The 15,528-nt window shown below is 32.5% G+C and overlaps 2 protein-coding genes across 2 annotated transcripts; both read left to right on the top strand.

Moving 5' to 3' along the window:
- Positions 1-3,341: 3,341 nt before the first annotated feature.
- LOC129304515 (lycopene beta cyclase, chloroplastic/chromoplastic) lies at positions 3,342-5,404 on the top strand. The gene is made up of 2 exons (XM_054944201.1): positions 3,342-3,533; positions 3,698-5,404. The coding sequence occupies exon 2, from the start codon at positions 3,800-3,802 to the stop codon at positions 5,309-5,311; it is 1,512 nt and encodes a 503-aa protein (XP_054800176.1). The 5' UTR covers positions 3,342-3,533; positions 3,698-3,799; the 3' UTR covers positions 5,312-5,404.
- An 8,503-nt stretch (positions 5,405-13,907) lies between these two features.
- On the top strand, positions 13,908-15,133 carry LOC129306622 (uncharacterized). Its single transcript, XM_054947303.1, has 2 exons — positions 13,908-14,197; positions 14,279-15,133. Exons 1-2 carry the CDS (start codon positions 14,018-14,020, stop codon positions 14,900-14,902), a joined length of 804 nt encoding a protein of 267 aa, XP_054803278.1. The 5' UTR covers positions 13,908-14,017; the 3' UTR covers positions 14,903-15,133.
- The last annotated feature ends 395 nt before the right edge of the window (positions 15,134-15,528 follow it).

Genomic DNA, 15,528 nt, shown 5'->3' with positions numbered 1-15,528 from the left:
CACGAGTGATTATTTCAATTAGAATGTCAAGCCCGAGTACATTCCAAGAAATCAAAATTTGGTAGCTGATAGACTAGCTAAAGAGGCTATGATCGTATCTTTTTTTCATACAGTGTTCCTTCTCATTTAAGGGATTTAGTACTTAAATGATGGCATGGGATCCCTGCTTTCCTTCTTGCCAATATATATATATATATATATTGGGATGGATCAAGTTTATTTAGACCACACTTATTGAAATTGAGTTTAAAATATTTAAATATATAAAAAATTTTATAATTAAGTCTGACTCTAATATTCTTAAGTTATGGCTTATTCAAGATAGCCCAAATATTTAAAACTTTTTAAAATTACTTCTTTTTCTTATTTTTTAATCAATTTTAATTTTTATCTTAAAAATTAAATTTTTCGAACAATATAAATACAATAACACACATTAAAATACATAATATAAATCATAAAAATTACATCATCAATATTAATAATAAAGTTTGAAATTTTAATTATAATATAATAAAATAAATTTTAACTAAAAATACTAACAAAATCAAAATAAATCTTGGGAAGTTAAAATCTTAGCCTTACTTGATCAACACTTACCTCTCATAGGATGCAGACCCTCTTCTTGTTGTCGCTGTTGTTTTTCAAACGAGAAATGCATTTGGAAAATCAAATAGTTAGATTCATGATTGTGTCCTCTGGTTCTTTCATTTGTTTAACCATCGGTCGTGCTATTTGCAAGCAAGTCACATCTCAACAACTTTTTTTGTTTTTTTTATTCATCTCTCTTGTGATCACCTTTCCATTATCATTTCGCCTCCTTTTCTTTAAACTGTGTGTTCTATCCTCCGCATTTTATCAGCTTCTCCCTAGATTTACCCATACCCCTTCTTTCTCTCTTCTTCAAGGCAGCCATGGGAGATGGGATCCAGCTCTCCTACATTTTGATTCCCTCTCTTCCCCCTCCCCCCACCCCACTCATAAATCCCGAACTGATAAATTCAGCAAATCCACAAAGACTCGGCGAGGAAAGAGGAGCATAGCCAAGCGAAGACACCCATCACTCTGTTTCTTGGACTCGCCGATTATCTCGTTGTGCCGACCATCGCCATTTGCCGATGAGGGGAGTAGGAGAAGCTGCTGAACCGAAGGGTGAAGGTGAGAGAGGCGAGAAGGGTTTTTGTCTTTTTGAGACACGTACGAGAGACTGCGAGAGAGACCTGAGGAGCTGAGTCTGACTCTGTTATTTTAGTTGAATTTAATTCTTTAAAAAAGGATGCGGGAGGCCCGAAATTTGTCGGGCTTAAGCCCGAAATATAAGAATTGTTTTTTAAAATACTAAATCTGTGTTTAAGATTTTTCAAGCTGGCCCGACAAGACAATCCGAATGACCGCCTCTTAATTTTCAATATTTAATTTGGGCTGGCTGATGTAATGGGATGCCAACCCTTTGCCTTTTCTTGGGTATAGGGAGGGCAAAATGCATACTGTGACTTGTTTTTTTTTTTTTTCAAAAAAGACAACATCGACTCCTCTAACTATTCTTTTTCACTTTATGAAAACACGAAGCCCAAACTGATTCCTATTACTACCCGCAGGCCCAAGACGATCAGATCCATCACAAGCATGTTGCGCAGCTCAGGTGGAATCTGAGGTGAACACATGCAACAGCAAGACCGTACTTGGCCTAGACATGATCAGTAGGATCGTGCAAAAATTCTTCAATTTCATATGGTTTGATCCAATTCAAAACAAATTCAATTCTATTCGATTCAGATAAAAATTAGTCTTTTAGGATTAAAAAAATCAAAAAAATTATATTCTTTTTTCAGGTTGGATTGAATAAAAAATTGAGCATCCCTCATCCGGTCTTATAAATTTATTTAATATAATTATAATTAATTTATTAATTATCATTATAATAAGTTAATTTGTGATAATAATTAGTATTTTTTTTTGTTTTATACTTGTGAAGTCATAAATAATGAGAAAAAATTTAGCACTGATCAACTTCAATCTTCTCTTTTTATTAGTGAAATTTGTTATTAACTTGTGTAATAGATTTTAAATATGTTAAATGTTGTTTAATGTTTTTAAAAGTTGTTTAATTTAAATAATTCATATTGTAATTAAATTTTTTTTGTTGTTATTGAAAATTGTTGTGAATTTATGATTGTTATTATTGTAATAAATTTTATATGACTATAAATAATTTTATTATGTTAATTGAATTTATTATGTTAAAATAAATTGTCATCTTCTTCTAGATGAAAAAAAATAAAATACTGGACAAAACTGGAATTAATTTTTTAATCTTATTAAATCAGTACAGTCCTATTTAACTTTAAATTATATTAAAATAAGATTGAATTATTTAACTCAACTTTTTTTATAAAAAACAGATTTCAGGTTAGTCTTTTGTGCAGCTTTAATCATCAGCTTTGTTGGCATCACGCCTCGAGCGATGAAGCTTCTTTTTCAGTCCCTGCCAATTCGAGCCTCCAACGTTTCAGTTGAATGTATAACACGCGATGAAGCTTCTACAGATAGCTAGAAAGGCAGGAAGAAAAAAGACTTAAGGATGAGTCTCATGTTTCGATGAGTAAATTAATTTTCAGTGACAATAATATATATATATATATATATATATATATAATATATATATGTATATATAATTGAATTACAGACTTGCAATTGTCAGTTGTTTGCACCAAACATGAGCAAAGCATAAGCCGAATAAACAGAAGATAAAATAATTCATTCATAGTGCTGATCATTGGGGTGGCACTCAATTCAGGTATTATTTGAATTAAATTTAAAATATTTTACTATATGAAAAAACTCATAACCAAACTTAACCTTGATGCCTTTGCCTTTTGGACTAACGTAAATATCAAAATTATTAAATATTATTTTACTTTATTTTTTAATTTCAATTTTTATTTTAAAAAAATAATTTTTTAATTTTTATAGTATTTATTAATAATAAAAAATTTTAAATATTCGGCTAAGCCTATATAATTCAAACTTGACCCTTATTTTTTAGGTTTATTTAAAAGGTTTGAATAAACTCAAAATAATTGTTTTTTAAACTTTCGAGCTTAATTTTATTTTTATCTAATTTAACCCACCCAAATTAACGTCCCTAACAATTCAAATAGGGGAAGGGAAGGGTCAAAGGGAAAACGTTTGCCTACAACGCCGATAATATGATTGCCGTTGTTATCTAGACCACCGGCTAGTTGACATCTGGCCAATCCAACATGTGGTGGCCACTCGGCATCATCCAAAAGCAAGTAGAAAACTTTGTTATATGATAATTAATAAAAATAGAATTTCTCAGTTCTTGCGCCTTGAGGTAACCCCACCTCAATTTGTCCCTGACGCCTAGCCACTCGAGCTTTACCATTACCAGAGACTCCTCCCCTGCGAGATTGGATCTGGTGAGCCACCACATCCCTCCACTACCCCCTCCTTACCCTTCCACGAGTCGCAGCTGCCATGATTCTTTTGCTTTCCTTCTCTCCTCTCTGGTAAGCCATTCACTCAATCTCGCTGCTTAATGCACTAATTAATTCCCTTCTCAATATTGTTGCCGCTTTCCCGTGATTCTGCTTTCCCTGAAAATATTGTTGTCAAGAATTTCTGATTAATTATAGCTCGATTTTGTGCTTTTTTATTTTCGCTTCCATTATAGCTACATCTAGTTGGCGCGAATCCACTTTTGGCCCCAGATGGTGTGCTAGGTGCTCTGCGGTGGTTGATTTAGGATAAGGATTTCCGGTGATATTTCGTGCTTATGGATACTTTGCTTAAAACACCTAACAACCTTGAATTTCTGCTTCCACTTCACGGTTATTCAGAAAAATTGAGTAATCCTGCCTCCTCGAAGTTCCAGAACCAGGAGCTGAGATTTTTCCCCAAGAAATCACACGTGAAATGGGTTAGTTCTTGTACGAGGGCTAGTAGTAGTGCTCTTTTGGAGCTTGTTCCCGAAGTTAAGAAGGAAACTCTGGATTTTGAACTTCCTCTGTATGACTCGTCGAAGGGCATCGTGGTGGACCTCGCTGTCGTGGGAGGAGGCCCTGCTGGGCTTGCAGTTGCGCAGCAAGTTTCTGAGGCTGGTCTTTCAGTTTGCGCTATTGACCCAAATCCCAGATTGATTTGGCCCAACAATTATGGTGTCTGGGTAGATGAATTTGAAGCTATGGACTTACTTGATTGCCTTGACACTACTTGGTCTGGTGCTGTTGTTTTCATTGATGAACAAACGAAGAAGGATCTAGATAGACCTTATGGGAGGGTCAACAGGAAGCAGTTAAAGTCAAAGATGTTGCAGAAATGTATTTCAAACGGTGTTAAGTTTCATCAAGCTAAAGTTGTTAAGGTAATTCACGAGGAGTCCAAGTCTGTGTTGATATGTAATGATGGTGTCACTGTTCAGGCTGCTGTGGTTCTTGATGCAACCGGCTTCTCAAGATGTCTCGTTCAGTATGATAAACCGTATAATCCAGGTTACCAAGTCGCATATGGAATTTTAGCTGAGGTTGATGAGCACCCTTTTGACGTAGATAAAATGGTCTTCATGGACTGGAGAGAGTCACATCTGGATGGTAACGTGGAGCTGAAAGAGAGAAATAGCAGAATACCTACTTTTCTGTATGCAATGCCCTTCTCATCCACCAGGATCTTTCTTGAAGAAACTTCTTTAGTTGCTCGGCCAGGGTTACAAATGGCTGATATCCAGGAAAGAATGGTCGCTCGATTGAAACATTTGGGCATTAAAGTGAAAAGCATTGAAGAAGATGAACACTGTGTCATTCCCATGGGTGGCCCCCTCCCTGTTCTTCCCCAAAGGGTGGTTGGAATCGGTGGTACGGCCGGGATGGTGCATCCTTCAACTGGATATATGGTAGCTAGGACCCTAGCCACGGCACCAATTGTTGCTAATACCATTGTTCAGTGTCTTGGTTCCGATAGTAGCCTTTCAGGAGCTGAACTATCTGCGCAAGTGTGGAGGGATTTATGGCCAATCCAAAGAAGGAGACAAAGGGAGTTCTTCTGTTTTGGTATGGACATCTTACTGAAGCTTGATTTACCAGGCACGAGGAGGTTTTTTGACGCATTTTTTGATCTAGAACCTCGTTACTGGCATGGCTTCTTATCATCAAGACTGTTTCTTCCTGAACTCATATTTTTTGGTCTATCTCTATTCTCTCATGCTTCTAACACATCTAGGATAGAGATTATGGCAAAAGGAACTCTTCCGTTGGTTAACATGATCAACAACTTGGTAAACGATAAAGAATAAGATGAATGCCTAATAATTTGTTGTACGCTATTGGTGTAGGTGCACTTGCACCTGAAGTTTGCTGATATTATTGAATTTCAACACGTTAGATTAGTTCTTCTTGCTGTTATGCTTAGCTCACAGGAAATTCCCATGGGACAGCGAGTAGTAACAACATTCCTTAAACTTCCTCCAGAGCATGCTCATCTCTATTTTCAACTGTGCATGCATTTTACGCTTGTCATGGGTTAAAAAAAAAAAAAATAATTGTTTCTTTGTTGCTCGCCCTTTAATCCTGTTTAAAACCCTCTGATTTGCTGCATTTGGAGAAAGCTTGGATGACATCTGTAACATAAAGGATCATTATCTACCTTTCCTGTTAAATTTTAGAACATTTCGGTTTGTTAGAGACTCGTGATCCGTAATATTCTAGCTCAATAACCCTTTCTATTTTATTAAATTAGTAAAGTGGTGAATGATCATCCTGTTTAGGGTTAGGAGTCTGTGTTTCAAGGCTGACCCTTGTACATCACGTTAATCTTAAATTACTCAGCCTTGCTTGACATCTGAAATACGCTTGTATTGAAAGAAATACAGAGTGGGTTGGCGCAGTCCACTTCCGTGCATGCATGGTCATTTGCCAAAGTTTCCAAGGTTATAACAGATGCCTGGTCACAATAAGATGTATCGAATATGTATTTGGCATATTTATTTAACAAAATTATTTATATCTTAAGATTCAGACTTGAGACCCAAAATAAGTTGAATTAACTCTTGATTAATTGAACCAAATGACCATTGGTATAGTTAGAGGGATTTTAATTGCAAATAAATATCATTGTTCTTCCATGATATTTTAATAATTCAATGTTTTTATTATTATTTTTGCAATGTCTGTAATTGTCATTTTCCCAAATTAAAACTCCATTGCCTACATGTTCCCTTAGCTTCTAATTCATTTGGGTATATGCAGCCTCTAATCTTACTCATATTGATCATTTTTTCATATATGTATGATCTAGGAATGATGTGGTAAAAAATATACTCCTTTTAAAGCGTTCATCTTTTCATGTAAAGTAGGTTATAAAACGAACTATTGAAATTTTATATAATAATAATAGGGAATAAGGTCTTCAAAGAAGCAGTTTGTTCAAGATATCAAAAACTCCATATAAGTCCTTTAGTCCTTCGATGATCAAAAACTAAAAAGCAAAAATATTAAACTACCCTTATAAAATTCTAACCGTGCGTTCAGATATTCTCCTAGAAACTCATGCTTCTGAATCCCTTCTGAAAACATAGTTCTCTGCCACTAATGTTCCGCTAGGCAAGACTTTTCCGTGATGGTCCCAGTAGATGAAATATTGAACATAGTGCAGACATAGTGCTACTCTGAATACGATTCTGTTATTTCTTCTCCCTGAATCAATGACTGAAAGTAACGCTTCTCTAAAACATGTCCATGTCATGAATACTCAAAAAGGCAAACAGAGCATGCCCTTCCACTTCAAGGATTTGCAACTACTACTCCCTTATTTGCAACTTAATTTTTTTTTTTAAATTTGCAAGTAGTGTTCCCATGCTTAATTTGGAATAAAACCTCTTGACATCAAAATTTATGAGAAATGATTTAGTCCATTGCAGCAGTTACTTCTTGATTTGTAGCTAAAAGTATAACATTCAACAGCGAGTGCCAAGGGATCCACTCTTGAAAGTATATATTAAATATTTTTAATTAAAAATTTTAATTTTCAACAGCGAGTGTCCCAATGTAAAAAACTATTATGAATTAAAAAATTTCATAATTAATTATTATCATCAATGATTTTAGTGATACCTGTTATGATAGTGAAAATGACATGGTTAGTCATTTTAACTAATGTTATCTGTGATTTAAAATTTTTATTTTTCCATCATCTTCCTTGTGATTGCAATTAGTAGCCACTCGTTAGCCCTTCTCCCCACGCACTCTATTGTTGCCCTTGAGAGCTCAAAACCCCTCTCCTCCCTTAATTGATGTTGTCTCTATTGTTGTTGAAACTCCACACCACCTCTTCTCTTTGTAACATCTTAAAAATTTAAACCCTTTTGTTAATCAAACTAAGCAAGGATAATTAAATAAGATCAATGTGATGTGTTGTTAGAGAGGACTAATGAGTATTTTTTATTGTGATTTCAGCTATAAACTTAGTTCTGAAGTGAAATTAGATCACTTGGGCATCAAGAAAGGTGAAAAACAAAGGAAGAAGTCCTTGTGCCACATGCGGTGCATATGGCCAAAAGAATGAGAAGTCTTCTTTATACCATATGCTATGGTGCACACTCTGATTCTGCAGAAATAAGAGACGAATCAGAGGAAAAATCAAAAGAATTAGAAGGTAAAAAACAAAAAACACTTGGAGATCTCTACTAGAGCTTCATTTTCAAGAGAATTGGAGGAATTTTGAAACTGCTAAACTCTAAGAATAAGTCTCCTAACCTCTCCTTCTCCCTTCTCAACCCATTTTCTTAAGTTTATAGTTAGATTTTGAGAGTTATTTAAGTGGTTAAAACTTATGATTGAAGGTTTTTGACATTAATGGTGGTTGTGAATCATTAATGTCTGAAAATGAATAATAAATATAGGTTCTTAAAGCGGTTGAAAGTCATTAATGGTGAGTCAAGTATTTAATGAAGGTAATGGGAGTTACATCTAATGGATAAGCTTAAATGTGAGAAATAAGGGCTTTAAATATTTTTAGAGATTTAAGTGAAGAAGTTAAGTTGCACATAATAATGTTGATGATTGTAAATTTGATTAATTATAGATTAATCACCTCGTACACGATATTTGGCTTAAGAGCAAGCTTGGAAGCAAATTATAGGGGTAAACCCTTGACTTTTTAAAATCAAAGGCTTGAGGTAATTGAGAAAAAATTATTCTATTTAATTACTTGTTAATTGATTTATATTTTAAAAATGAATTACTTGATGTGGATGAGTACTTTGCATAATTGTGTTTATGTGCCAACATATGATGTTTGAATATGATATATTTGAAATACTACTATCATGTTTTAAAAGAAAAAGGTTGAGCTTGGAATGTTTTTATATAAAATTATGAGTCAAAATTAAAAGTTGATTTAATGATTGTGTAATATAGAGAATGCGTAATTGAGTTTTAAAATGGAAAATATTTATGAATAATTAAAGATGCTCACAAGGGTTGGTTTATTATTATAACCTAATAAGTTATTTGAGTTGTGAACATGTGAAATGAGTGAATATCATACATTGCATGATCATTTAGCAGGAGTTCGTCTAGGAAAAAAACAGATAAATCCATATGATATTATGTGGCCGCCTTTTGGTGAATAAAGGCTAGCATTGTCCCAATATTTGTTGAGGGATTATCTCATTGTTTGTTGAGGGATTCAAATCTAGCTAACTTATTAGCTTGTTGAGGGGTTTAGCATAGGGTTTACGATACCCTAGGGATTTGAGGATGGGGAAGCCGTGTTCTGAGAGTGAGTATAGTGATTTTTGGTCTGGTCAATCCTTACAATTGGTGAGCTTGGGTGGTTCATTTACATTGACGGAGGCCTAATTGATTAATAGCCCATGACTTTAGTTAGAAGGTATAAGGAGGATATAAAAATAGTCTAATCATGCCTTTTTTATTCAATATGTCACATGGTTGATAAATTTATGATAAGCCATGATAATTATGTGTGTTATTATCACATGGTTGTTATTATCGTAGCAATATGTATCATTATTGTTGATAGGGCCATTGTCACATGGTTGTCTACATTGTGATAATATGCCTTGTGATATGAGTTGTGAAAAATGAGAATGAGATAAATTTTGTAACTATGATAAGTTTTTCATCTCTTAATTATATGTTTTTATCGATTAATATGCAATTATATAGGATAGACGAACCTTAATTACTGAGTAGTTATACTCAGCCTTTTTTTTAATATTTTCTAGGCTTTAGCTTAATTGCAGATAGAGGAAAAGCTCCAGAGGCTTAGGAATTTTGCATTCCTACTGTAATTTATTTTGTATAATATATAGGATATTGCCAATTAAGGAATGATTCTTTTGTTATACTTGCACTATGTTTTTATGAATGATTAGATCATTATATTTTTAGCCTTGAGGATGTTGTAAAAGCAATTAAATGATTCAGGTAAGGCCAAAATACTAGTGAAGGTGTAGAGAATACTATCATATTATTGTATTTAAAGTTAAGTGATTAATGCAATGTTAAACCTCTCCCTCTTGTTTTTGATATTAAGGGGGTTGAGGAGTGAGAATGAGATCTTGTAAGGATTGTCCGCACGTGGAGTATTGCATAGGTGACCTCTAGTCCATTGAATGTGGTTTAAGTGTTAGTAGTATTTTTACAACTGTGGAATTTTAGATACCCTTGTGTTGTAAAAAGTGTGAAATGTTAAGAATATATGTTTAGATGTCCAACTTTCTTATGTAAAATCTTTTAGGAGTAAAATTGTGTCACTAGTTAATTATGAAAAGAACTTTTTATAGGCACTTAAATCACTTCAATCGGACATTGAACGACAAATGAGGTGCGTTGGAAGTCGTCCTTAGATGTTGTCATATCTTATGCAACACATTACAGCACAGAGAAGAACAAGCCACGATGTGTTCCTCTGTCTTTCACTCCTTGATATTTTTCTACTGGTTTTGAGTCCTTTTAACTCCTTAAAGGTATCCATGCTTTTGTAATAATATTTTACTCTGATTTGAGTTTACTAAATGAATGAAAACTTGGGATCTCGTTTCCATAAAAATTGCAAACTCAATAATCTAATTAGATTAGTCCAATAATTATCTTGACTTTTGTACTAAATGTGAATTAATAAGGGTGACCTTATACTTCTCCCTTACACATTGTGCCTCTTCCCATCTCTTTTGTGTGTTTCTTCTCTCTTCTCCTCCTATTTAGCATCTTCTTTGCATCTTCTCTCTTCTTCTTCTCTTAAACTCAAGGTAAGCTCAATCTTCTTTATTAATTTTAATTAAGTAAGACTTTTTTTTGCTTGATTTTTTTTCATTTAGGTTTAGCACATTTTTTGAGATCTATCCAACTGAAGTTTCGATATCTATCAAAACAAAATGTGTACGAATTTGTTAAAATACTTTCTTGAGTTTGTTATGACTTTATTTTCACAGTAAATTGAGATGGGGAAGCCCTAATTTTAAGGGTAACTCTGTAATTTTTTTTAAATTTTATTCTCTCCCTTTTTATTTTAGTGCTTCAAATTTTAGATGCATTAATAGTTTTTAATATAAATTTATAGTGATAATTCAAGAACTCTATTTTTCTTTAGGTTATGAAATAGGGAGCATAGTTAGATAAATACTAGAAGATCAAGTATCAAGTATAATAATGAGGTGAAAGAATTTTTAAAATTTGTTAAAAATAATGTTGAAGACAATAGTGAAAAGTTCTATTGTCTTTGTGTGAATTGCTTAAATGAGAGAAGATTAGATTTTAGAGCTGATAATTCGAGCGGGCCGGGCTTATTTAATTGGGTTTAAAGTATTCCACTTCTTTAAAAAAGCCCATATAATCAAACCCAACCATAACACCTTTGGGCTGGCCCGAATACTCAAAATTTTTTAAAAATATTTTTTTTATTTTTTGAACCAATTTTAAAAATAATTCTATTAAGTGTAAAATATTATCTTAATTTTAAAAAAATAAAATTAAAAATAACATATAAACTTTGTACTTAAGTAGCTTTGCTATTATTTTGTTGTATTATTTATAATTTATTCATGAATATTTCCTTTACTTATAAATTAATGTCTTAATTATTTAAATATTGCTCTTATCATAGTCATGTATAAATATTTTATATATTTTAATAAATTTATATTATTTTAATTATGATTAAGTTGATCTCAATTCAATCACAATTAGACTACTAACTTAAAATTATTATCTTGATTAGTTCAAAGTTTTTAATAATTTTAGGTAAATTATACTTTTTATTTTTATGAATATAAAAAAAATTACCATCATTATATTATAAAAAAATTATTTAATTATGAGTAAAATGTTATTTTTTAAAATCATTTTTATTTAACTTTTTATATTATTTAACTCTTACATATAAGAGATTCTTACTCTAGTTTACTTTTAATTTTTAACCAAGTTTAGTATGGACAATAACCAAATAATTTTCAAAAATATTATTCTTAGTTATTATGTTTATCTAGTAGTAGAGTCAAAAATCCGTATATGCTTAAATATTATTTTTAAAATTATTTTGAATCTTATTTTTACTTTAATATTAATTATCTTAATTTATAAAAAATATAAAATTATTTTTATATGCAAATGATTTATAGGACTCAAATTTTTTTTGAAAAAAAATTGGGTTTTAAAATATAAAAATTAATATTAAAATATATTTTAAATATTATTTTGAGATATTTTATTGATTAAAAATAATAAAAATATGAAATATAACTATTTTTATTTTTTTAAAAAAAAACCATATTAAAACACTTATATGTATAGTATTTTGGTATAAAAGGATATAAAACTTAAAAAATTAATTAATATTTATCATATTTTATATATTTTTAAAAAATTATTTTTTATTCGGATATTTGGACGGTCCAATTAATAAAAAATTGATATTTTTTGGGCTTGGCTTTAAATTTTTCTCTAGAGTTCAGCTTGGCTCGTCGGGCTTAGCCAAATTACCGGCTCTATTAAGTTTAATAGAAATATGAGAGTACCTGATTTGTAATGGATTTTGCAAGAGTTATATGGTGTGGATATGGTATGGTAAATGATTGGCACAAACAACCATGTCTTATATATGGAAGAAGTTAACAATATTGATGAAGTATACATGGATGAATATCAGTTAGAGAACATGATTCGTGATGTTAAGAAGAAGCCCTTTGTGTAAGTATATATATATGATGACTTGTGCAAAGATGTGAAGAAACTTTTATACCCAAGTTGTGACCGTTTGTCTTTGTTGTTTATGGTATTAAAATTAGTTATTTTGAAAGCAAGAAGTGGGTGGTGTAATAAGACTTTTATAGAATTGTTAGAGTTGCTCAAATAATGTTTTCGAAAGACAATGAACTATCAAGTTATTGCTATGAGGCTAAGGAGATCTTATGCCCCGTAGGTAAGGAATATAAAAAGATATATACATGCCTTAATGATTACATGCTATGCAAAAAAAAAGAGTTTAAAGGGGAGGAAAAGTGTTTGAGATGTGAGGTATCGCGTTATAAAGAGAAAAGAACTTCAATAAAGGTCTTATAGTATCTTTTAATTATATCAAGATTTAAGCACTTGTTTGCAAATACTAATGACACAAAGAACTTTGAGGTGACATGCAGATAAGAAGATATTCAATGAAAAACTTTGAAATCCAACCAATTTTTCTTAGTAAAAAAAACTGATCAATTAGGGCCTATTTGATTACTGTCCTCATTTTTTATTTTTAGAAACTATTTTATGATATAGTTTTCAAAATTATTTTTAAAATAAAATAAAATAAAAATTTGTTTGGTTATGTGAATTAAAAAAAATTTTAAAATTAAAAAATAAACTACTAATAATAGTTATAAGCATTTAATGATTGTGATTAATAATAAAAATTAATCAAGTAGCTATAATTTTCAATTATCAAATGTATTATATTTTAAAAACAAGAAAGATAAAAAAAATAACATAAAGTTGTTTCAATTTTCTTGTTTTTAAAAACAAAAAATGAAAACAATTTTAAAAACAACTAAATGAAAAACACTTATTCAAATAAATTTTTAAAATTTTCTGTTTTCAAAAAACAAAAAACAATTTTTAAAAACAAAAAACAAATACTCACTCCATTAAAAAATATAAGGCAATTTTAACTGAATCTCACCTCCACTAAAGTAATTACCTACTTTTCAACTAACATTATTTTTCTATATTTACCCCTATTAAATACCCTACAATAAATATAAAGTTATTATTAATAGGGGCAATTTTAGAAAAAAGACAATATTTACACCTCAAAAAACTAAAAATGCCTTATATTTTTTAACATCAAACTCCTTAAAAAATATCTTATATTTTTGAATGGAGGGAGCAGGCTCTTATTTTTTAAATTTGGCAATAAGCCAACAAACTTTAAGCTTGGACTTTTTATTGATGGAATGAATTTTTACAATAGCTTTAATAGTATACATAGCACATAGTCTATTTTTTTGATGATTTATAATCTATCATCTGTGTATGAAATGAAAGTATATAATGTTATTTATATTGATTTTGAGACAAAACAATTTGAAAATAAGATTGATATTTATTTAAAACCTTTTATTGAAGGCTTAAAACAGTCATGAGAAGTATGTGTGGATGTGCTCCATACAAATTAGAATGATAATTTTAAATCACGTGCTATAATGTTTCATGGTAAATGAGCACCATAATTATTGTGGAAGAACTGGAACAGGCCATTACAGCGGTCGATGAAGTTATTAGGAAGATCACTTGCAGCTTCCTTCAGAGAAAAATCAAAGTCAGAAATGGCATCCTGACGTGCGTATGTCACACATACGCGAGGTTTAAGGATAGGTTGCCCCACGACCATGCGTGCTGATATTAAAAGGGAGGGGCAAACTCCACCACTCACATCTCAATTCTATTAGTTGGATTCTGGTTGCTATTGCGATTGTGAAAGAAAATTCAACGCAGCGATGGCTGACCTCTTTGTGAAGCAGGCAAAGGAATATGCAGTTTCGAGGCCATGTTACCCTTCCCAGCTATTCCGCTTCATCGCTTCCAAGACTCCTTCTCACCAACTCGCTTGGGACGTCGGCACCGGAAGCGGCCAGGCCGCCCACCATGTATGTGCCTTCCTCTTGCTCGAATTCCTCATTATTCCCCTGTTTAATTTTTTTCTCCATTCGTAAAAAAAGATTGATAGGGTAATCTGAATTTCAGTTGGCTGAATATACAAGAATGTGGTAGGCACGGATGCGAGTGTGAAACAGCTAGAATACGCAGTGAAGCTCCCCAACGTGCGATTCCAGCATACGCCTTCGACGATGTCATTGGCGGAGCAAGAACAGAAGGTGGCACCGGAGGGAACAGTAGACGTGGTGACCATTGCTCAGGCACTCCACTGGTTCGACCTCCCGACCTTCTATCGCCAAGTGAAATGGGTGCTGAAGAAACCTCACGGGGTGATTGCCGCTTGGTGTTACAACGTGCCCCGAGTGACGGACGCAGTAGATAAAGTGTTCGACCATTACGCGGCTGAACTGAAGCCTTATTGGGATCGGGCACGCGAATTGGTGGACAACAATTACAGGAGCATTGATTTTCCGTTTGAGCCGGTGGATGGAGCTGATGACACGGGGCCGATTGAGTTTGTGACGGAGAAGGAGGTGGATTTGGATGATTTCTTGACGTACCTGAGATCATCGTCAGCTTACCAGACAGCCATTGAGAAGGGCGTGGAGCTTCTGAGGGAGGATGTTGTTGAAGGATTTAAGAGTGCTTGGATTGAAGATGGATCTCTGCTTAAGGTTGCCAGGTTTCCAGTTTATCTCAGAATCGGCAAGGTTGGAGACGCCTGAACATCGCACCGCTTATTGCTTAATATCATCTCCGAATCAAAATTCTGATTCTAGCTGGATCTTTGCTGCTTCCAGTCATTAATAAAGATATCAGAAACCTTTTTTTTTTTTTCCTTGTTTAACTTTTAATTCCCCACTTCTAATGCCTGGTACTCACACGGTCACGCCAGATTAGAAGAAAATGATTAATGAAAGTGACTGAATAATAAGCTTTTGGCTTTGACTCTGTCACTTGTCTGCGTGATTTTCTTTTCAAATACACTTGTTTTTATGCTCTTTGGCATCGGCGAACCATTTTACCATCTTTATTGAGCAAACGTGTAAAATTTAAAGCATCAGGTCAATTTAAATGTTTTAATGAAATTTAATCTTTTTAAGAACATTTAATTTAATCACACGTCATATTTTAATGGATGCAGCGATGCACCCCTTCATCGACAGTAAATTTAAATATTTTTGTTCCTTTAAAAAAAAAAATGAATGCAATAACCAAGTAAAAGGACCCATCGTCCTCTTTAAAAAACTAGCTGAATAATAAATAAAAACCTAGACTTTTAAATTGGCGAGCTTTTTCACTGTTTTTCCTCTCCATTGATATTTCAACCATTTAAATTAAATTTATATTT

Source organism: Prosopis cineraria, unplaced genomic scaffold, assembly GCF_029017545.1.
Source record: "Prosopis cineraria cultivar Desert tree isolate PC_DT_omini unplaced genomic scaffold, ASM2901754v1 PC3, whole genome shotgun sequence".
Classification (NCBI taxonomy): domain Eukaryota; kingdom Viridiplantae; phylum Streptophyta; class Magnoliopsida; order Fabales; family Fabaceae; genus Prosopis; species Prosopis cineraria.
Note: the sequence above shows the minus strand (reverse complement) of the source record. Positions and strands in the feature narration are given on the sequence as shown.